At 26.1% G+C, this 24,219-nt stretch overlaps 2 protein-coding genes across 3 annotated transcripts; one reads left to right on the top strand and one right to left on the bottom strand.

Annotated features, from left to right (window-relative positions):
* Positions 1 to 672: 672 nt before the first annotated feature.
* LOC127284064 (protogenin B-like) lies at positions 673 to 13,160 on the bottom strand. 2 transcript variants are annotated; one of them, XM_051309349.1, is made up of 19 exons: positions 12,677 to 13,160; positions 11,350 to 11,567; positions 10,858 to 11,011; positions 10,572 to 10,728; positions 10,390 to 10,458; positions 9,947 to 10,304; positions 9,480 to 9,639; positions 7,994 to 8,278; positions 5,860 to 6,027; positions 5,577 to 5,768; positions 5,154 to 5,338; positions 4,861 to 5,008; positions 4,654 to 4,752; positions 4,329 to 4,479; positions 3,426 to 3,559; positions 2,319 to 2,681; positions 1,279 to 1,544; positions 1,070 to 1,177; positions 673 to 893 (listed from the first exon to the last, which is right to left on the bottom strand). In XM_051309349.1, exons 1-19 carry the CDS (start codon positions 12,741 to 12,743, stop codon positions 696 to 698), a joined length of 3,480 nt encoding a protein of 1,159 aa, XP_051165306.1. In that variant the 5' UTR covers positions 12,744 to 13,160; the 3' UTR covers positions 673 to 695. The 2 variants fall into 2 exon arrangements, with proteins under 2 accessions (XP_051165306.1, XP_051165307.1); XM_051309350.1 differs by having other exon boundaries at positions 10,858 to 11,008.
* A 729-nt stretch (positions 13,161 to 13,889) lies between these two features.
* Positions 13,890 to 23,622, top strand: LOC127284063 (isoleucine--tRNA ligase, cytoplasmic). Its single transcript, XM_051309347.1, has 2 exons — positions 13,890 to 14,267; positions 19,865 to 23,622. The coding sequence occupies exons 1-2, from the start codon at positions 14,059 to 14,061 to the stop codon at positions 23,412 to 23,414; spliced, it is 3,759 nt and encodes a 1,252-aa protein (XP_051165304.1). The 5' UTR covers positions 13,890 to 14,058; the 3' UTR covers positions 23,415 to 23,622.
* The last annotated feature ends 597 nt before the right edge of the window (positions 23,623 to 24,219 follow it).

The following is a 24,219-nucleotide window of genomic DNA, read 5'->3' as shown; positions in this document are numbered from 1 at the left end:
CGAATTCAACAACGCATCTAAGAACATTACATGTATTTTTTTTCTTTCTTCCTAAAGCAGGAATGAGCTAATTTAATTTGTTTTTCTTTTATTTTCATTTTTGTTGTGTGTAAACACGGAACGGGATTATTCGTGAATAAATTATGTACATGACCTCTCCTAAAATTTGATTCCGCTATATTACTTAGAAAAAAAAAAATAATAACTGAAATATCCGAAATTATAAATTGTGAGCAAATATTTGAAAAAAAATGGGACAATTGCGCCTAAACTAAAACATGGGGGGGGGGAAATATTATATAAAAATGATTATTATAAATAGAAAGAAATAATTATTTCCTGTAAATTGTGTTGAAAAATTAAAGAAAGGCTATGAACATAAAATATATTATTTACACGATCAATGCCGTCCCTTTAGAGAGTTAGGCACCGAATTTCATTTTTTTTTTCTGAAATTTGAATGCTTAATGATTTTTTTCTACATGAAACTATAGAAACGGGTTTTTTTTCTATTTTCTATACTAAGAGCTATAAATTTATCTTGGAGAGCAAGAGCCAGACTTGTACCAAAAGAGGTTTTTTTTTTTTGTTTTGTTTTTGTTTTTGCATTTAGAGCATCACAGATTTCTGATCTTACCATGAGAAACTGCCATTTTTTCTAACCTCGATGAATTTTCGTTTCCATAATCCTCGCATCATCCATTCGGCTCGAGAATTGGAAAGGAATTATTGGACCTTATCTTCACGGAAGAAGCTTCACTTCCAAATCCTCCTAGATTATTGTTTAAACTGTTAGCACTGCTACGTAAAGTACAATTGACCATCGATAATTGTGTATCGTTCAAGCCTTGTTCTTGCTGTTTGCTCGAGGCACTACCACCTTTTGCTTTGTACTGAGAAAAAAGAAAATTATTTCACAAATTAATCTTGTTTTTTTTTTAAATTAGCAAAAAAAAAATTGTATTATAATATACGCACTCGTGAAATAAATAAAAACAAAAACAATTATACGAGAAATAGAATAGAATTAAAATTCATCCTATTTTAATTTTAATTTTTTTATAAATACCTGTGGATTTTCTGTTATATGAAGATCTTTACTATCGCCATTTGTATGCCACGAGTGAAGTAAAGGTTCCTTTGCACCTAATTCAATCACTCCATTAGGATGAGAACCCTATAATTAAAAAAAAAAAAATGGAAAATTTAAAGAAAAATATAACTAAAATTTGCGAATAAAAAGAAAAAAACAATTTTTTATGGATTAAAATTTCTTGCCTTTGTATCCAAATGAGGAGTTGTTGTCGGGGGACAAAGAACAGAGAGTTCAATTTCATTTCCCATAAAATGTGACACATGTTGATTAACAGGAATCGATGAACGATCAATACAACAGCCATTACCATTTCTTACCAAACCGCGATTTTTCAACGGTTGAGGCGTTTCTCTTAAGGACCTTGAGGTTTCCCATTTTTTTCTGCAGTACATACTAAATAAGCAAAGTCCAATACAAACTATGCTTATACTAAGTCCCAAAATTACTCCTAAATATAAAAGAAATAATTATTATAAACATTAATTATTTTAAATTATTAAATTAATGTATAATTATTATTATATTATTAGATAAATTTATCAATATATTTAATATTTACAGTAAAAATGTAATAGTTTGTCAGCATTATAAAATTTAGGAATAAAATTAACAGACATCGCACTTCTTAATTAGTAAATAAAAAGTAGAAAAAAGTAATCATGGAAAATATATTTTTGCATTTACAAAAAAAAATTATCAAATAATTTAAAACATTCTGTTTTTTTATAGTATTTGTTTGAAATTGTAAATTTTTAGTTTTATATTGTTATTCAGTATTTAACTTGCTAAAATATTAAATTACGGTCTTAAAATTTAAAAAAAAAAAAGAAAATAAATATCGAAAGAAAAATAGAGATCCAATTAATTATAATAATTTATAAAAACCTTTTCAATAAAAAACTATAATTTTCAGAAATTTCATTGATATTAATTACCAGAGAATTTATTTATTTTTAAAAATCTTAATTTTTTTTTTTTAGAAACTAATATAACGTTTCTCATGCATTCAAATCTAAAAAAATTTTCAAAATAGTCTGAATTTTTATTGCCATTAAAAATATAATTGCCAATCTAAAATTTATTGAAATTAAATAAAATTAAGCGTCAATTTTGATTGTATCCCCTGAAATACAAATTTTTTATAAATAAAATATTTAGAAAAATATTAAAACTAAAGTTTCTGTCTCTATAAATAATATTTGAAATAAAATATGTCTCTCACCGAGATTTTGATCAGATCTTGTTTTTGACGACGGTCTATGTCCATCGGAGGATGAAGGAATTTTAGAGGAACTGCTGCCTGCAACAATAATAATTGGATCCGACAATTTGCCTTTGCCGGCTTTTGTAGCTGCCTGCACCATTACAAAATAACGTCGACCTGATAGTAAGCCCGTTAAATTTGTTTGTGTCTTATTGCCAGGTACTGTTAAATTTTCCCATGTATCTGATTTCGATAAATCCATGGTGTAAACAACATAATAATTTCGCACTAAACCATTTATTTTTCTTGGCTCTTTCCATGCGATTCGCACTAATGTACTATTCCCGAGGAACCAATGTACGTCCTCAACTTTTCCAGGAACTGAAAGGAGAGAAAAAAAAAATTGTTCTTTCTCATTTCTCAATATTCGATAAAATTATGTTTCTAACGTTCAAAACAAAAATCATAATTTATTATTGTGATGGAATTTTTCAAATGGATCAGATAAAATTTTCAAAAAGTAATTAATTTTCAATGTTAAATCTTTTTTTTTTTCTATTGCGATAAAATTAAGTTTTTGAAAATATTAAACTAAAAAAAAAAAAATTTTCTTATTGAAATTTTTATCTGTTTTAAATAAAACCATTTTTTTCTTGAGATTTTTGTTTAAAAAATTTTTTATTTTAAATAGTTTTTTGTTCATTCATAAAGTGTTGAAAAAAATTTGGGACCCCAAAAAATTTGTTCATATCCTACGTAAACTTTAAAACAAAATTTAGTTTTAAATAAATTTTGAAATTCCAAATTAAAGATGATAAAAGCCTATTCTTTTGTATTTAAATTGATCAAGTGTATCTGAAGTATAAACTTTTTATTTAAAATAAATAATTATTTCAATTGTTAATAACTTTAACAAGAAAAAATTTTTTTTTTTTTTGTTTAATATTTTTAGATCGCAGTATATATAATCGCAGTAGAAGTAAAAAAAAGCGATTTAATATAAATTGAAAATTAGTTTATAATTTTAGGTGATCCGTTTGAGAAATTCTATTCCTATTATGTTTGCAATAAATTTTTTTACAATAGTAATTTATTATTAAATTATTTATAATTAAATTTACTTACTATCTTCGCCTGTGTAGCACTCAATCGCTTGACTAAATTCACTAGTTTGCTCGGGATCGTTTAGCACAACTCTGATTTTAAATTGGTACAATGTATATGGCTTGAGATCCACAATAAGAGCAGTAGTGTCATTACTGAAATATAAATGTACTTTAATTAAAATAAAATTTTACATTTCATTATAATCATAATAATTAATTAAATTATTTAATTAACATAATAATAATAATTAATAATTGAAAAAATTTTTATTTTCAATTCAATTTTTCTCAAATAAATAAAACATCTCGTCATTTTAATCACTACTTTGCCATTTAATAATAAAAAAATAATAAGATAGAGATAATTATTGAAAAATAATACAAATATATAAATTAGTTTACTGAAAATTTGTTCATGATAAACGAAACCCTTGGAAATTGAAATTTTTAGAAATAATTCAATTTTAAAATATTTTAAATTAAAATTTTTTTGAAAATAATTGAATTTCAATTGATTTTAAATTGAAATTTTTAGTAACTTTATTTGCTGTTTGTTTTTAAATTTTAAATAATTATTGAATTTCATAAAAATTTTAATTAAAAAATTAGTTTAAGATAATTGAATTTATGGAGAATTTCATTAAAATTATTGAAAATAATTCATTTAGAGAAGAATTTTAGTTAAAAATTTGTTAAATAATTGAAATAAAGAAGATCTGAAGAAGACCTAGATTATATACTGAAAAAGACAGATTTTAAAAATTTTGGAAAAAAAGGCGAAAAATTCGTATAATCCGTATTCTGAGATACTGATTTTTTTTTTTTTTTTTGAACAATTAATAAATACTGTTAATAAAATTAATAAAATACAAAAATAGCACAAACATAAAGAGATAAAATAGTTTTTAAAAAATTCTCTTACATTGTCATGCAATTAGATGTGTCCTTCATGATGTGCACAGCATGATAACAAACTTCGAAGATATCATTTCGATAAGGATTCGCTATGTTCCATGTTAAGTTGATCGAATTAGCCGATATCGGAATAGCCTCCAGGGTAGTTGGAATGTTACCTATTATTTTTAAGATTTATTATTTGCGTTTTTCTTTAAAATAACGATAATTTAGAAATTAAAAAAAAAAAATAATTTTAATTTAATTACATAAAACTTTAAAAAATAATAATAAATTTAAAGCAATACAATAAAATGGAGAATTTAATTTAATTTTTCTTTTCAACTACTTACTTAGAAATGAATTCGCAGATTCAATTCGTTTACATAAGCATTTTGTAGCCTCATTTACAGTTAGCATACACAGCCCCATTGTATAAGAAGTATGTGCTTCTAAAAAAGAAAACAAAGATCAATAAAATTTGTTTTTGAAATTCTTTTTTTTTTTGTTATTAAAGGCAAAAAAAAAGTTATAATTTAATTTTTTTTTAATAGACAAACCTAGGTTAGTAAATAAATACTCTGTTGTATTTTTAGGTAACAATCTAGTTTCCACTTTTTCTCCATTTTCATTTTCAACGTAGATTTTCCATAATTTCAATTCCAATCCATGATTTCGATTTAACTTTTCATTTATTGACCATTTCATCTGAAATTAGAAAAAAAAAATCATTTGTTTAAATTTCAAGAATTCAATTTTTAGCAAAGAAATATTTTTTCAATGTAAAAATTTTGGAATTAGAGGGTGAAAAAATTTTTTTTTTGATGACAAAATTTGAGAAAAAAAAACTTACAGAAACAACGGAAGTATTTATATTTGTCAGCAAGACGTTGACAATTTTTCTTATCAAAATTTGTTCAGACTCGGGAGATGGCATCGTTACAGTGGTCCACGCAAATTGTGCTTCATTCATGTTTGGCCATCCTTCTTCGGTCCTCGCCAACACTCTAACGTCATATTGAGCTCCAGGATTCAAATCTATATAAAAAAAAATAATAATAGGATTTTAAGAATTTCTAATAATTATTTATTTCATTTATCACTTATTTAGATTTATTAAACCATTTACTTAACATTTATTTAATTTGAATATACATTTCATTTATCATTTAATTAATAATTTATTTGTTCATTCTACATTTTAAGTTTTATTTGTTTTTTTTTTAATTTATAAAATACAAAAGGATTTATAAATAAATAAAATAACAATATTTACCAGTGAGCAAATATTGCTCGACGTCAGAATTAAAATAATGGACGAGTGACGAAGGATGTTGATGAAGTCTCCATTGTAATTTGTATTGTGTAACTATACCCTGCGCTTGCTTTTTATTTAGAGGCTTCCAAGTTACATTCAATTTCGTATCGCCAATCACATTTAAACTTATCTTTGGAGCAGATTTTGGAACTATAGTGAAAAATGAAAAATTTATAATAAAAATAAAAATAAAGATGTTTATAAAATTGAATTGAATAAATAGAAAACAAAAACTATTTACCACTTGGAGCGGTGGAACAAGTGATTGTTGTCGATTGATCGCTAGCTCCATGATTATTATATAGTCGTACATAAAAAGTGTAATTCGTGAATGGTTCAAGAAGTTTTGCAACTTCAACTGATGTGACATTTCCATTTTCTGGAAGTGAAACTTCTTCCCTACCTCCTTCTATAAAATAAATTTTTCTTTAATATAAATTAAATAAATTAATTTTTTAATTAAACTAAATATTTCTCTCTGTAAAGACTAAAATTTTGAAAATGGAAATAACAGAGTTGCGATAAGAATAAATTTTCCAATTTCCCTTATATTTCCAGGATATTAAAATTTTTAATTTAATCATTCTAAATTTGAATGAATTTAAATTCAGATAATTTGAAACTTAAATCAATTAAAATTTGGAGAAATTGAAATGCGGATAATTTGAAAATTGAATCAATTATTAAAATTTGATTAAATCAAAATTTCGGTTATTTTAAACTTGAATCAATTAAAATTTGGATAATTTTAAATTTAAGTTTATTAAAATTTGGATAAATTGAAATTCGAATAATATATATAAAACTTAAATTAATTAAAATTTAAATAAATCAAAATTCCGTTATTTTAAACTTGAATGAATTAAAATTTTAATACTTTGAAACTGAAATCAATTAATTTTTAGCTAGATTGAAATTTCGTTTGATTTAAATTTCAATATAAGTGTCCTGACGCGGTGAAAGGGACCTTACGGTTCCAAAGCAAATTTTACAGGAGAGGCGCTCGAAGTGTAGCACGAAAATAGACATTTGAGTAGTGGGGACGTACAACTGCAAATCAGCACCACTGCTCACCACTACAACGCTACACTCATATGTCTGTGAGCATGCTACCTTCGTGCATCTTCGGCTCTACCATATCTTGTACCTCCCTACTCTTTCTAAGCTCTGATGTAAACATTGCCCTGGGCCCGGCAAATGGATTCATTTTCTATTAAAGTTAATCGATTAATTTTGATTGACAAAATAATACGTAAATAACTTGAAATATCTTGTTCGGATTTGTCGGATTAATTAGATGAGGGCGAGCTGATTAAGAAGCATCTCCATTTTTAAAAGTAATTTTGTGGTTATAAAAGTTGGATTTTTGACAGAAGTGGGGACAGACATTGAATGGTGGCGCCAATTCTAGCTAGTGGCCGCTGCTGAACTAACTTACCCCAAATTACTCCACTTTAAATCTTTAATAAAATAATTTCCTCACAATATTATTGCAAAAATAATATTCCTCTATTATTCCTCCAAATGCCAACTCGAAATACTTTATCCTTTAAAGATGAGAAGAAATTTACGAAACCCCTTTTTGACAATGTTTAAACATTTTTTTAATAATTATTTATTAATTCTCTGAAAATCGTTGTTATCAAATAAAATTAATTTTTATTATTTATTTTATCAACAGAGAAATTTTCAATTTTTACTTTTCTTACAACAGTAAAAATAACATTACTTTTGCTGTATAAATAAGTTATATGTCTTGAATTTAAAATATAAATTATTATTATTATTATACATTATTAAAATAATGAAAATCTAATAAATTGTTTATTGCAATTTTACTGGCTTTAATATGAGATAAATCCATTTTTCGGGCCCAGCGCAATGTATACATCAGAGCTTAGAACTAGTGGGGAGAGACAAGAAATGGTAGAGCCGAAGATGCACGAAGGAAACACGCTCACCGATATACGAGGGTAGCGTCGTAGTGGTGAGCAGTGGTAGTGGTTTTGCAGTAGCCACGAGGCGCCCGAGAATACGCGGAAAAGTACTTATGTTTAAAGCTATATAACACAATAAGTATTTGAAAGAGACAAATTTTAATTGTTGGAAATGAAAAAGCAACTCAAAAACTATCGATTGGTATAAAAAAATAAAAATCGATTTATTTAATCATAAGGTCCCTTTCACCGCGTCAGGACACATAAATTCAATTTGCATTTGATTAAAATTTTTAATTAATAAATTTATTTTAACAAATAAAAAAAATTAAAATTAAAAACTAAAATAAGCGAAAGAATAAAAATTCTAAATAAAGGAATTGAAGAAAAAAAAAAGTTTATATATAAATTATGAAAAATGTGGAAAAATTTTCTTACCAACGGGACTGTAATGGACGGTATAGGCGGTAATATTAGTGGTTGGTAAATATTTTGGTGGTTCCCATGAAATTAGAATCTTTTTCGAAGATAGAGCATGACATTTCAAATTTGTTGGTGCGTCAGGATTATTACGTGAAATATTAACTTGAAGCCGACCAGCGGCTGAAATTTCACCAACTTCATTAACTGCGACACATTGATAAACTCCAGAATCCGATTGTACTGTATTTGAAATTGCCAACTCCATTTCATTGAAACCTTTCTCATAAATTGTTCGTCGTTCTAAAATTCCAAATTAATTATTATTATTATTATTATTGTTATTATTAAAAAACAAAATTATTCTATAATCAGGATGGCCATTAAAATTTGCGAACAAAATTCAGGGGTTTTTCAGTTTTTTCTCAGTTTAAAAAAAATTTCCACATTTTTTTAAATTGAGATTTTGTCAAATAATTTAAAATTCATATTAAAACGTGGCTTACTTTAAGTGTAAAACAAGAATTTACAATTAAGAAAAATATGTATTATTTAATTCTAGTATTAAAACGACAATCATTTTGTTTAATTAATATCGTTTCAAAGTTGTAAAAGAAATTTAAAAATATGGTGTATTTTTATATACTGTAAAATTGCGTTAAAAAACCTAAGATTTGATTTAAAAAATAAAAAATAAAAAAAAATTTATGATCTACATAACAATAAGCGTAAAAGAAAATTTTAAAAAAATTAAATATTATTTGACAAAAGTTTTAACAAAAATACTTTCGTTTCAATTTAAAGAAAAATAACAATTGTACTGCATTTATACTTGTAATTTAAAGTGAAGTAAATTATTATTTTTTTAAAAAATTAAAATTTTACCACAAAATTCCCGAAACCAAATATTGAGAATATAAATGAATATTGAAAACATTTTTTTACTTTAAACAAAATTCTAATTTTAAAATTTTGAAAGTTACAAATTTGTTCAAATTGGTTTCAGAACAGAAATTATTAATTATTTTGGTAAATACTAATATTACTGTTTAGCACAATTTAAAATTTTTAGAATTCTTATTTTTTTTTAATCAATCAGATATAAAATTTGTTTTTAATAAATTCTTAGTCTTTTCTTTTTTCAAGAAACCCTTTACTTCAGAGATAAATCAAAAATTTAGTACAATTCATCATAAGTTTAAATTAAAAAAAAAAAAAATTGAAAATATGAATTTTTAAAATTTCTAACTTGAATTAAAAATTGAAGGCGAATTCACGATTTTTTCAAGGTTCGATGCGGCCATCCGGATAATGTAAATATTTAATAATAAATATTGTTAAATTTTAAATTATTAAAAGGAATAAAATTTTTTTCTAATAAATAATAACATAATCAAAAAAAAAAAGAAGTTAGTAAAATATTAAATTGCTTTTTAATCAAATTAATTATTTTCTTCCATTTTAAGAGGGAAAATATAATTATTAATTATGAATAAAATCTCACCATTGATAGTGATATTTTTAGCATCTTTCAGCCAATAAATACGTGGCGTTGGATATCCCTGAGCTTGACATTCGAATCTTACTCTCATCCCATTTGGAAAAGTTTGTTCCGTTGGTTTTTTCAAAAAGGATGGCGGTACCATAACATTAATTGTAATATGCTGCAAAAAAAAAAGAGGAAAAAACAAATTTACAAATTAAATGAATATTCACAATTTTTTCTTCTGTTCGACTGAATTAATTTAAAAAAAAATTTTTTTTCTTAGCTTTGTTATTTTTAATAAAATAGTAAATTATAAAAAACTAAGGAGAATTTATATTTTTAAAAAATATAAATTAATTTAATAATTTTTTAGATATTTAATTTTATTAAAAAAAAATGGTTTCAGAGATTTCTTTCTAATATTTTCATATATTGTCATAATTATTAAAAAATTAATTTGGATTTAATTATGCACGATTAAATACCTGATATTCGATGGTTTTATTGAGCGAATTTTTGGCGGCACAAGTGTAAACACCCGAATTTGATGGTCCAACATTTTGTAAATTGAGAATACTTATGCCACTTGTGAAATTGAGATGAATTCTCAATTGTGTTTTATCAATAATTGAATTTCGAGGAACAAATGACCATGATGAAACAGAAGATGGATAACCAGAAACAGCGCACGCCAGCCGCAATGAAGAATTTTCAATTAATTCATAATTATAGGATGTTTGTGGTAATATTGAAATAACGGAATGTTCCTTTGAATTTGAAACAATTAATTTTGCTTCTTTGCTTAATGTAGTTTTATTTAAATAGTCATTTGTAGCCACACATCTGAAATAAAATTTGTATTTAATAAACATATAATTATTGTAATGACAATTTTATTAATTCTTTTTTTAAATAAACAAATTCCAACCTATAATCTCCAGCATCGGACAATTGTGTCGCATTTATGTATAGAACACCTGGTGATATAAAAGTATATCTAAAAAATAAAACATTTTTTTCCAAATTTTAATTATTTTTTAATTCCTTATTTTTCATTATGTGTAAATGTAATAATTTTTCAAATTTTTATATAAAGAAAAAATAGTTTACTTTTCACTATTGTCATCAAATAATAAAGGTTTTGAATTATGCTCCCATATGATATTTGGAGGGAAGGGCAAACTTTCAATTGAACATGAAAGTCTCGCGACTTCTCCTTCTTGTACTTTTACATTTTGAGGTTGTTCTTTAAACGTGCGAGCAAGTTCTGAAAAATTAATAAAATTAATTTTTGTTAACTACAAAAAATATTTAAAAATTAAATAAATAAAATTGAATTATATTAATTTAAAATATACAAATAAAAGAAAATAAATGAAAAAATAAAGCGACTCACTAGCAATTTGCACAACAACAGGCGATGATCGTAAATATCCCCCACAATTTGTTCGAACGACACATCGAAATTCATCTTTTGTCGAAGTTTTTGAACTATTACTATTATTAGTTATCAAATTTTTTTGTTTCGAAATATCTAAATTTTTTTTCTGCTGAAAATCAAAAATTGAAAAAAAAAAATTTTTTTTATGTAACAATTCAAAAATAATTGAAATAATAATTTTTTCAAAATCTGATAAATTTATAATTAAAAAAATTTTTTTTGCATACATAATTTCTAATTCAATATTATTGTTTATAAAAATAATTTTTAAAAATGAATCTATCGGGTTTTGAAAAATTGCTCCTCAATAAAAATATGAATATCAAGGTAAACAAAAATTAAATTTCAATATTATTATTATTTAAACTATTTATTAAAAATAAGAATTTGAATTTCCATTTGAAGTTATTATATATTTTTTTTTTATTAATTTGTCAATAGTTGTACCTTATAAAAATGAAGAGTTCCATTGCGATGGACCGAACAACGGGCAATTCCACACGGAGGTGCTTCATTCCCATTGTACAACCAGGTAATCTCTTGCTTTGACTTTACATTGCATCTGAGAGTGGTTCCTTTTTTCCCTAAAATTACAGGCCCCTTGGGTTCAATTTCCAATGAGAGTCCCCAATTTTCGATTTTTTCACAGTCAATTCCTTCGATAGCTAAAATTCAAAGTTATTTATTACATATTTATATAATTTAATTTAATTTTCATTCAATTATAATATCAATTCAGTAGCAATTTTCAATACAATTTATATTTTAATTTAAAATTTACTAAAAATAATTTATATTTTTAATAAAAACATTTTAATATTGTTTTTTTTTTTATAAAAAAAATATATATTTAATATTCTTTTTTAAAAAACAAATTAAATTAAATCTAAATTTCAAAATTTATATTAATATTTCTCTTATACACTGTAAAGTAATTTTTTTATATAAAATATGATGCAAATTAATCAAAATAACTACAAAAAGGTGCGATAATTAATCTTATTATGAATACCTGCATAAAAAATGTTAAACACATCAAATCTGTTGAAAATTTACAAAATAGAAAAATTCTAATAATCTTACTGTCTATTATTAAAATTAAATTATAAATATTCTGTTTTTTTTCTTTAAAGCAGTTATTTCGAACACAGTAACAAATTTATTCGAATTTAACCACCTATGTGAAAATGATTTTTTTTTTCCGGAGAAACATTATTATCATTACGTGCAAAAACGTTCATTATATTATCAAATAAAAATATTCTCGATATAATTCACCATATCATGAATTTTTTTTTTTTTTTCAAAACAAGATAAATTCATTATTAAAAACAAAATAAATCAAATTCAACAACGCAATTTAACTCGTCACCGGAAACAATTCGCAAAGCGAAAAAAAAAAAAATTCCAAGAAACTAAGAAATAAATTCTATGCTACACTAGTGTTTTATTGTTGAAATAGCGGGACTCCAGCACATTCCATTCTATTATATTCTATTGTACTACAAGATCTAATTCTTTAAAAAATGATAAATAAACGCAAGATATGACATATTTTAAATATGAGAAAAAAATATAGATGAACAAAATAGATTCAATAGAGAGAAACACGAATAGAGGAAATGGTTGAGTGAAAAATTTTATGGGTCGATGATCGTGTGGTCATATACCATGCGACTTTCGTGTGCAAGTATAAACAAACGATGAAAGAAGTATTATATACATATACGTATATCTATATATATATATATATTCAATAAGTAAAAAACCTCACCTGTACAATAAACGGGCTTTAGCACTTCCGTAAACAAGATGCTGAGCAAAAGTACTCTCGCCGCCATATATTTGCAATCATTTGGCACTGTTTTCACTGACGAACATTTGCCGAAACACGCCGCGGATTTCTAATACTTTCTCTCATCGAAAATCCTTGCCGCATGTTTGACATCATATATATATATATATATATACGCGAGAGTTCAGCCCCTTGCGCCGCGATATATTTTATATTCTTTTTTTTGCCCGGAAAAAATTGTCGTAATTAACATTAATCATGTGTTACATTTTTGCATTAAAATAAAACTTCACAATGCCAAGAATGTTACGCGACACAAAAACGTGGAATCAACGCGAGAAAATCAACAAGAGTTGATATATTAAAACGAGAAAAAAGAATTGATCACAACTTATGTTATACCACGCGATTTGCGCATCCATATAGCCATCTTTCTTCTATATTCTCCCACCCGTTTTGCCGATTTGTTCGCGAATCACAATCATTTCACCCGCCATCATATATAAGCGTCGCGCGAAAATTGTTTTTTGTAAAAAATCGATATATATATATATACATTTCAAAATAAAACTTTAATAATAATTTTTTAATAAAGAATTTTCTTCTTTTTTTTTTCAATTTTTCTAAAGTTTATGTAAATATTAAAATAATAATTAAAAAATAAAACATAATTTTATTAATGAATTTTTTGAATATATGTTTACTTTGCAAAAAAAAATTTTAAGGTTAAAACTACGCTATCTGGTGGGTAATTTTTTCACTGACAAATTGAAACTTAAACTTTGAATAAATAGAAGTTATTTTTTAAAAAAAAGAGAAAAATATTAACAATAATTAAAATATGTTAAAAAGTTACAATATATATTAATATTATTTAATATGTAATAATAATAATAACTGCAAAGAAAAAAATTATTTCGCGCCGTTTTCTATATTAAAAATTTTAAACAGTTGGTAGTTCTGAAATGTTCAATATTCATACAACTTCAAGACATTCAGGCACTATATGTACCACCACGGTGAATTTATATTCTTTAATAAATAATCCTCATTTTTAAAAAATAAACTCAATTTATTTTTAAATTAATGTATAAAGTTGGAATAAATATTATTTAAAAGAATCTTATTTAATTGAAAAGAAAAATACTGTTCGCTTCTGAAATCTACGGATAGAGGTCTAAAAAAGAAATTTTAAAGTAGTTGTCGTACATCTATGTTAAATTAATCTCTGGTTTCATTTTTTTTTTAATGGAAAAAATGACTTTTGGCGAAAAATAAACGACAAACACGTGTCGATTGTAATAAAACAGCCGGTATTGTGTTTTTTATAAGAAAAACGCGTGAATAAATAAAGTTCAATAATGGCGACAAAGTTGCCGGAAACAATAAATTTTCCTCAAGAGGAAGAAGTTGTTTTGGATTTGTGGAATAAATTGGATGTTTTTCAAAAATGTCTACAACAATCAAAAGGCAAGCCAAGATATTCTTTTTATGATGGTCCACCTTTTGCAACAGGATTACCTCATTATGGACACATTTTAGCGGGAACGATAAAAGATATTGTCACTAGGTGAGTAGTAAATTGTTTAATTTTTTTATCTTATGCAAAATTAGTTCTGCTTACTTTTATAACCTATATACTGAATAGTTTTGAACACGTGTCGCATATACATATATGTGGATTAATCTCAATTGTTGCATTAATTAAAAAAAAAAAGAAATAATATTGATAATAATAATAATAATAATAATAAATTTATTGAAACATTATAATTATGGATACGTGAAAATACATTTTAAAACTATGTGAAATTCCACAAAGGAATTAAATCTAACGCAATAACCTAGAAAATTACAATACCTCTTTATATAGAGTAAATAGTTTTAGTTGTATTTTCATGTTTGAATTTGAAGGCTTTACCTTCATTAATTACAATACTCAATTTTAATTAATCTTTTAATTATTTTATAATAATAAGTTAATATAATTGTTACTATATGAATAAATTTTTCGTCTTTAAAAAATAAAGTTTTCTATCAAGAGTATAAATACTTAAAATATTAGCTCATTTAAAAAAAAAAATAAAATAAATAAATATAGGTATAGAAAGTATAGAGTGAGTTGAAATTTTGACATTTTCAGTAACACTGTTATTTTAAAATTCATACAGGCCTCGGATTATACGACTTTTTCCGACATATTTTAATAAAATGCGACTTTTTCGACTTTTTTTTACATTTTTAAAAAAAAAATGTAAACAAAATACATTTTTTTAGTATACAATGCAGATCTTTTAGATCTTCTTTATTTCAATTATTTAACAAACTTTTAACTAAAATTCTTCACTAAATTAATTATTTTTAATAATATAAATGAAATTCTTCACAAATTCAATTACCTTAAACTATTTTTCAATTCAAATTTTTATGAAATTTCATAATTATTTATAATTTCAAAAAAAAAAAAAAAAATTAGCAAATAAAATTTTCAAAAATTTTTAATTTAATGGTATGTGGACAAAAGACGTGTTTTGTGGTTTGAAACTTTCTCTGAAATAAAATATGATTTCCGGTTAAAATTTTGGAAAAATGATTTAGTTTGGTACAAGAAATCTCGCTATTCTTCTCATTTACTATAACTTAACGCGAAAATAATAAAAATAAAGCATAATAAATACATAGTAAAATAATGTGTTTTATCATAGTTCATTCACCGGTCACTCGCTCGAATTGGCGCTGTTTACTGGAGCACTGATACACTCAAGCAACGTCTGTGTATGCGCCGACATGTTTCTTTTCATTTTCGTTTAAAAATTAAACTTTTTAAACATCATTTTTTAATAATTTAACTCAAAATTATGTATTTTTTGGAGAACAGCGCAATTCCTTGTACCCTAATCTATCATTCCTTTAAAATTTTAGACAAAAATCTTTTCTCATTTTAGAATGAAATCTATACTACCAAAACACATTTTCCCATATTAGGTCACGTTGGAGGTTCCCACATACCCTTAAGGCCAGGTGCAACTCGTCAAATGTAAACAAACATGAAAATGTACGTAATTATTGACACATTTGTGACTGCTTTTTTTTTAATAGGGTTAGTCCACTGACTATCGTCTTATAGTGGTTGCGACCAAATTTTTAAAAAATCAAGTTTTAATATATGTGAAACTCGATGAGTTCATTAACCATAATATTATGGTAAAAATTTTATTCCCTTTAAAAATATTAAATATCAAAAGTAGGAGGTTCACAATGTGATTTTGTAACCTTAAATTTTTCAATTTTTTTAAAAACGCTATTATTAAAAAACTATTAAAAATTAGATGTTGGAACTCACCAAAAACATAAATCACTTTATTCTGCACAGAGGAACGAAAGAATTATTGCAAAAATTTATTATTTTTGGATGATATACGATTTTAAACAAAATTTTATTTAAATATTCTCAAGATTTTTATTTATTTATAACTTTTTTGTCGGTGCTCCGAAAAAATTGAGGTTTTGCACAAAGATTTTTTAAAATATTCTTTACCTTCTATTAAAATCTTACGAAGGTGTTTTGTTTCGTTTTGGAGGTATTAAAAATTCCCACCATACGCAAATATGGTCGTGATTTGGCCCTAAAACTGTTTAATCAAGTTGAAAATCATGAAAACAAGATTCTTCAAAACATACTCAAATATAATCCTAAAGTCTGCCGTCCTCGACGTCGGCGCCCTCGCATAGTAGAAATACTTGATGAGGGTCTACAATAATTTCTAAATAGACCATCTTCAAGGATCCAAATTTCCTTCAATATTCGATATCAAGGGTAAAGATGCTAAAGCATCAACCTAAATATTTATTAGAGATCAAAAGCAAAAGCAAGAAACCTTCAGAAAATTGTTGTTTCAGTGTAATTTTCATTTTATTATAATTATTAATATTATTCATTAAATACGGTGTTATGCTGTAGTTTTATATATGAATTTTCCATTTTCTCAGAGAGAAAGAACAATTTTTATTTTCTATTTAAAAAAAAGCTGTCGCAAATTTGTCAATAATTACGTACATTTTCATGTTTGTTTACATTTGATGAGTTGCACCTTAAAAACACATAGATGGGAAACAGCTGCTTAAAAACTAAGACGTGATATTTTAGAAGAAATGAAATTTCTGTTGTTTGGACCATATGTTATTTGAAAATTCGAAAAAGGGAATTTATTATAAGTGACTATTATAAGAAATAGAGATTATGAAAAATTATATATATATCGCCAAAACAAAATTTAGGACATTTGAATTTTCTGTGTTTTGTCAATTATGTAAAATAGCAAATAGTGTCAGTGAATTTTAGGTTATGTGGATTTTAGAAAAATAACAATTATAACAAATAAAGTTTAGAAAATTGAAATTTATGTAAAATAATATTTCGAAGCAATAAAAATTATACTAAATGGAAATGTGATTAGATGAAAATTCTAGATAATTGAAATTTGAACATTTAAAACTTCTAACCAATGGTCATTCGTCAAAAGAAAAATTATGTTAAAAGGTAATTTGATTATTAAATAATTAGAATAAATGATTATTCGAAAAAAGAAAAATTATGTTAAACGTTATTTCAAAATATAAAAATTATGTGAAATGACATTTCGATAATAAGAATTTCGATGTCTTGAAAATTATGAAATTGTAATTTGGGGATAATAATCATGCGGCCCGCTTTTTGCGTTTTAACAAGAATGAAAATATTTTTGCTATCTTAAAATGTAAGTTACTTGAATTTAGATATTTGTGGGGTCATAAGATGTGTAGAAAAAAGATGCTTGTAAATTTTAAGATACGTCAGTATTTGAAGTTACTAAAATATAAAATACATTAAGCATCTTACATAAGAGGCCATAGTTATCCTTAAAATTTTTTTCATCAAAAATATGTGAAGCAGTTTGGCAAAGATACTATTTAACTTCTTAAACTAAGATATTTCAAATAACTAAAAAGTTACTACCAAAACGTCTTAAAAATGACTACCAAAACATCTTATATTAAGATACTTCTTTCTGAAATTTTTGAAAATTTCGAGTTTCAGTAAAGATGTTTAAATTTTTTGGATTATTTATAGTAGAGAGATGTTATGTTATTTTTTGGTGAAATCCACATTTATTTAATATTTAAATACATATATTAGCTTTCGCCCATGCACGCTGGGCCTCTTCAGTTATTAAATATTACTGTAAAAAAATTGATTTATATACAAAATGAAAAAAAGTTTTGAAAATACTGTTATAAAATTTCTATAAAAATTAATATTCTTTAAAAATATAAAAATTGTTGTATGTGTAGAACATAACGAGTTTTATTTAAAAAATTACACTGTCCGACAAAAATGATTTTTTTTTCTGCCCCTCGGATAATTCCGGTCACTTTCGATAGATTTTTACACGCTGATTACGAATCTGCAAATAAAAATGCTCTAGCACGTCCAGTTTCTGAGAAAATTAGTGTTAAAAAGTCGAAAATGCGTGTTTTTGGCCATATTTGAATTTGAATAAAATAAAAACAAGAGGTGCTAGAATCTTGTTCTTGGGTTCAAATGAAAGCTTGAAACTTAAACAACAATTCCATGAAGGGAAAAATAAAGGCATAATGATAAGGCTGTTAAAACTTATTTTTTCATTTGCGATTAATTTTGTCATTTTTCATATTCAACGAACACTGTATATAACCCTAACATTTTGAAACAAGTGACAAGCAAGTGAATGAAACATCATTCGAATTTTAAAATTTTTCAGTTGACTTTCAGGTTACTTATTATCTAATTAATTTTCTATTAACTATTTTCGTCAATCGTGACGAGTATAAACACACAAACTTTAATAAATAATAAATAATTATCACAAATAACAAAATTTCACAATACACCTAAAAAAGTTTATATAATTAACATCTTATTAGTTTCATTTAACATAAAATACACAAATACAATATTTAAAATTCTATACGATAGATAAAAAATTTCAAAATATATCTTAAAAAATTTTCAAAAGATGTCTTTGAATTTTTAATATTCATATTTTTAAAATTCACACTTTAAAGATATTATTATTTAAAATCAGTTTAATTTTTCATTTATATATCTGAATTTTCAAATAAATGAAATTAAAATAAAAATATATCCGAAAAATAAAATTAATTAAAATTTTTGATTAACAAAAACATTTTTTATAAAATTTTTAAATTTTTATTTAAATATTAATTTAACCTATATGTAATAATTGAAAGTTAATTATTTATTACTGTATTTTGTTAATAAAAACAATTCGGCCCAGCGTTCTGCAGAAGTCTTCAAAAAACTGTATAGTGAACATTATCTTATTTAAATATGGTTTAAAGAAGGTAAGTTTAAAAATTAATAGATAATAAGTAACCTGAAAGTCACGTGAAAAATTTTCAAATTCGAATGATGTTTCATTCACTTGTTTGTCACTTGTTTTAAACTATTAAGGTTATACACGGTGTTCGTTGATTATGAAAAATGACAAAATTAATCGCAAATGAAAAAATAAGTTTTAACGGCCTTATCATTATGCCTTTAATTTTTCCCTTCATGGAATTGTTGTTTAAGTTTCAAGCTTTCATTTGAACCCAAGAACAAGATTCTAGCACCTCTTGTTTTTATTTTATTCAAATTCAAATATGGCCAAAAACACGCATTTTCGACTTTTTAACACTAATTTTCTCAGAAACTGGACGTACTAGAGCATTTTTATTTGCAGATTCGTAATCAGCGTGTAAAAATCTATCGAAAGTGACCGGAATTATCCGAGGGGCAAAATCATTGTCGGACAGTGTTATTAATGAATTAATATTTTTTTAAATTTTCATATAGTATATTGTAGTTTTAAACCTTAAACAGCATTAATTTCACCTGTCCCCTTAAAAACAACTTTTTAGTTTGCTCTCTAAATCTGAATTAGTAAAAATGTTTACTAATTTAAATTAGTGACTCACTTTTTGCTTCTTTATTAGTAAAATTTTACTAATTATTAGTAACTTTTACTAACAATTAGTAAAATTTAACTAATTCTAAAGCAAAAAGTGAGTAAGAACTAAGAATTCTTAAACAATAGCAGCCCTGATATTGCAAAAATTAAGCCTCTCCCCCTTTTTTTTTTGTAGATACGCACATCAAAATGGTTATCACGTTGATCGTAGATTTGGTTGGGATACTCATGGACTTCCAGTCGAATATGAAATTGACAACGCTCTGGGTATCAAGGGCCCCGACGATGTTGCCAAAATGGGTATAGCAAATTATAATAATGAATGTCGAAAAATTGTTATGCGCTATGCAACCGAATGGGAAAAAATAGTCGGTCGTATTGGTCGTTGGATTGATTTTAAAAATGATTACAAAACACTTTATCCATGGTATATGGAAACAATTTGGTGGGTTTTTAAAGAATTATTCAATAAGGGCCTCGTTTATCAGGGCGTAAAAGTTGTACCATTTTCAACTGGTTGCAATACACCTTTGTCAAATTTCGAAGCCGGACAAAATTACAAAGATGTCATTGATCCATCGGTGGTTGTTGCATTTCCACTTATTGATGAGCCAAATGTTTCACTTCTCGCCTGGACAACAACACCATGGACACTACCAAGTAATCTTGCATTGTGCTGTAATGCCGACTATGAATATCTTGAAATTATCGATTCAGCAACGGGTAAAATTTACATAATTCTTGAATCAAGTTTAGAAGTTGTTTATAAATCAAAGGATCATTATACTGTTAAGGGTAAAAGAAAGGGTAGTGAATTAAAGGGGAAATCTTATGAGCCACCATTTGATTATTTTGCACATCTTCGAAAGAAAGGTGCATTTGTTGTGTTGAATGATAATTATGTGACTGCGGGATCGGGTACGGGAATTGTTCATCAGGCACCATATTTCGGTGAGGATGATTATAGATGTTGTCTTGCAGCTGGAATTATCACTAAGGAACAAGAAATGGTGTGTCCTGTGGATAATTGTGGTAAATTTACAGAACCAGTGAGTGAATTTAAAGGGGTTTTTGTAAAAACGGCCGACAAGGAGATAATGAAAATTTTAAAAACAAAGGGAAAATTAATTCACAGTGGAACAACGACACATAGTTATCCATTTTGTTGGCGTTCAGATACGCCATTGCTTTATAAAGCTGTGCCATCTTGGTTTGTTCGTGTAACAATGATTAAGGATCGTCTTATGAAGACATATTCGGAGACTTATTGGGTGCCAGAGTATGTGAAGGAGAAAAGATTTGCCAATTGGTTGGAGAATGCACGCGATTGGGCAATTAGTCGTAATCGTTATTGGGGTAATCCAATTCCCCTTTGGATATCGGAGGATGGTAAGGAGATTATGTGCATTGGAAGTATTGCCGAATTGGAACAATTAACTGGTGTTAAAATAACTGATATTCATCGTGAGAGTATTGATAATTTAACAATACCATCAAAACGACCTGGACAACCGCCATTGAGAAGAATTAGTGAAGTTTTTGATTGTTGGTTTGAATCGGGTTCAATGCCCTATGCACAAATGCATTATCCATTTGAAAAAATTAAAGAATTTGAAGAGAGTTTTCCCGCTGATTTTATTGCTGAGGGTATTGATCAAACGCGCGGTTGGTTTTATACATTGTTGGTGATATCAACTGCATTGTTTGGTAAGGCGCCATTTAAAAATTTAATTGCAAATGGATTGATATTGGCGGGCGATGGTCAAAAAATGTCGAAACGAAAGAAAAATTATCCGGATCCAATGGAAATTGTTAATAAATATGGTGCTGATGCATTAAGATTGTATTTGATAAATTCACCAGTTGTAAGGGGTGAGAATTTGAGATTTAAAGAAGAGGGCGTGAGAGATGTGATAAAGGATGTTTTTCTTCCATGGTATAATGCATTTCGTTTTCTTATACAAAATATTGAGAGATATGAGAAAGCGGAAAATATTGTCTTTCAATATCACAGTCTTGAGGATAATAAGAATACAAATGGTAATATTATGGATAGATGGATTATTTCTTTTACTCAATCGCTTCTTGAATTTTTAAAACAGGAAATGAGTGCCTATAGATTGTACACAGTTGTTCCAAGATTAATAAAATTTATCGATAATTTGACAAATTGGTACGTTCGCATGAATCGAAAACGTATAAAGGGTGACACTGGTTCTGATGATTGTCAACGTGCATTAAATACACTTTTCTATATTGTCTACACAATGTGTCGTGTCAATGCACCATTTACACCGTTTTTAACTGAATTTATGTTTCAAAGATTAAGAAAATTATTGCCAATGACAAAAACTCATGACAGTATACATTATGAAATGATTCCAAATTCATCGCCGAAATTTATTAATCAAGATATTGAAAAAGCTGTGGCATGTATGCAAACGGTGATTGATTTGGGACGAATTGTTCGCGATAGAAAAACAATGCCAGTTAAATATCCATTGCCTGAAATTGTTGTCATTAATCAAGATAGTCGTGTTATTGATGATATTGTTTCATTGACGCCTTATATTCTTGAGGAATTGAATGTGAAGAAATTAACAGCAACAACGGATAAGGAGAAATATGGAGTTACACTTAAAGCTGAGCCTGATCATAAAAATCTTGGTGCACGTCTTAAGGGTGAATTTAAAGCAGTAATGGCGGCAATTAAAGATCTTTCGAATGATGAATTACAAAAATTTGTCAATAATCAGAATATTGTTGTTTTGGGTCATACATTGGAAAAGGATGATCTTCGTTTGAGTTACAGTTTTTCGGGACCGGCTGCTGAACAATTGTCAAAACAATATGAGGCACATTGTGAGGGTAATGTTTTAATTTTATTGGATGTCACACCCGATGAAATGATGTTGAATGAAGGTTTAGCGAGGGAGATAATTAATCGTGTGCAAAAATTACGAAAAAAAGCACAACTCGTTCCAACTGATGAAGCAACTGTTTATTATGATATTAAGGATAAAAATAGTACTTTGGCAAAAGTTGTTGATACACATCAGAAATTTATTGAGACAACAACAAAAACTCCACAAATGAATTATTCTAAATTTCAAAATGAGGGCAATATTATTATTTTAGAAGAAATGCAAAATATTAAAGGCGTTGAAATGAATCTTGTTTTGGTGAAAGGAAATTCAATGTGTCAATTGACAAATGGCATTAAACCATTTGTGGAATTTGTTAATGTTCATCTTGTCAATTGTTCGCCTCGATTTGGTGCCAATAGTCAACAGGGGACAATTTTATTGAGAGATTTTAAAAATAATTTGACAATTAATTATGAGAAATTTTGTGAAACTGTGGAAAATATTTTTGGTATTTATGGATGTAATTATCAATTGTATGCAAATAATGAGAAACTTGGTGAGAATACAAATTTTCTTCAATTACATGGTGAAAATATTTTTATTGTTCGTGATGGTGATGTACCACCAATTGATAATTGTAAATCAAATGATAAAACTTTGCCAATTTGTAAGTTTATTAATTTCAAAACATGTGGTAAAGAAGGGACAATTCTTTTGGAAAATCCTCAAGGAAGTCATGTATTAAATGTTGAGAATTTAAAAGATAGACTGATTTCATTATGTGGAATGAATAAAATTTCAATTCCTCATTGTAAAAAATCGGTGTTTGAATTGCATGGTACTGTTGTAGAATTTTGATGAAATCAATTAATCATTATTGTTTATTTCGCAAATTCATTTATAATAATTTAATTAAAATTCGTCTCTATAGTTAAATGAATTGGATTCATTTTTAAAAGAACTAATTTTCATTAACTTATAAAAAAAATATTTTTTTTTTTTTCATCAACAACAGTCTGTAAATAATTCTGACATTTTATTAACTTATTAAACATACAAAATAAATGATTTGAGTATTTTTTTGTCCTTTTCCTATATGTGTAAAAAAAAATCTGAATTTTCGATTTTTTTTTATTTTTCTTAGTGAGAGAATTTAGTTGAAATAATGTTTAAGGGTATGTGGGCAAAGGACGTTTTTTTGTGGTATGAAACTTCTTCTGAAATAAAAAATGATTTTGGGTTAAAATTTTTGAGAAACGATTTTGTTTTGTACAAGGAATCTCACTGTTCTACTCATTTACCATAATTTAACGTAAAATTAATAAAAATAAAGCAATAAATAGTAAAATAATGTATTTAATCGTAGTTCCTTCAGCGGCCACTTGCTCAAATTGGCGCTGTTTACTGGAGCACTGACACACTCAAGCAACGTCTGTGTATACGCCGCCATCTTTGTTTAAATTTTCGTTTAAAAATGCCAATTTTAAACTTCATTTTTTAATAATTTAACTCAAAATTATGTATTTTTCGAAGAACAGCGAGATTCTTTGTACCCAAATCTATCATCCCTCAAAATTGTAGACAAAAATCTTTTCTCATTTTAGAGTGAAATGTATACTACCAAAACACATTTTTCCATACTAGGTCCCGTGGGAGGTTCCCA

The sequence above is a fragment of the Leptopilina boulardi genome, unplaced genomic scaffold (assembly GCF_019393585.1).
Source record: "Leptopilina boulardi isolate dan_hultmark-lab unplaced genomic scaffold, ZJU_Lbou_2.1 LbouV2_318, whole genome shotgun sequence".
Taxonomy (NCBI): domain Eukaryota; kingdom Metazoa; phylum Arthropoda; class Insecta; order Hymenoptera; family Figitidae; genus Leptopilina; species Leptopilina boulardi.
Note: the sequence above shows the minus strand (reverse complement) of the source record. Positions and strands in the feature narration are given on the sequence as shown.

Excerpts from the sequence above, each read along its gene's own strand:
- LOC127284064 (XM_051309349.1), bottom strand. The coding sequence starts at position 12,743 with ATGGCGGCGAGAGTACTTTTGCTCAGCATCTTGTTTACGGAAGTGCTA. Across the intron at positions 9,640-9,946 it reads ATAAAACCATCGAATATCAG|CATATTACAATTAATGTTAT; the intron begins GTATTTAATCGT and ends TTTTTTTTGCAG. Across the intron at positions 4,753-4,860 it reads GTATTTATTTACTAACCTAG|AAGCACATACTTCTTATACA; the intron begins GTTTGTCTATTA and ends TTTCTTTTTTAG.
- LOC127284063 (XM_051309347.1), top strand. The coding sequence starts at position 14,059 with ATGGCGACAAAGTTGCCGGAAACAATAAATTTTCCTCAAGAGGAAGAA. Across the intron at positions 14,268-19,864 it reads ATAAAAGATATTGTCACTAG|ATACGCACATCAAAATGGTT; the intron begins GTGAGTAGTAAA and ends TTTTTTTTGTAG.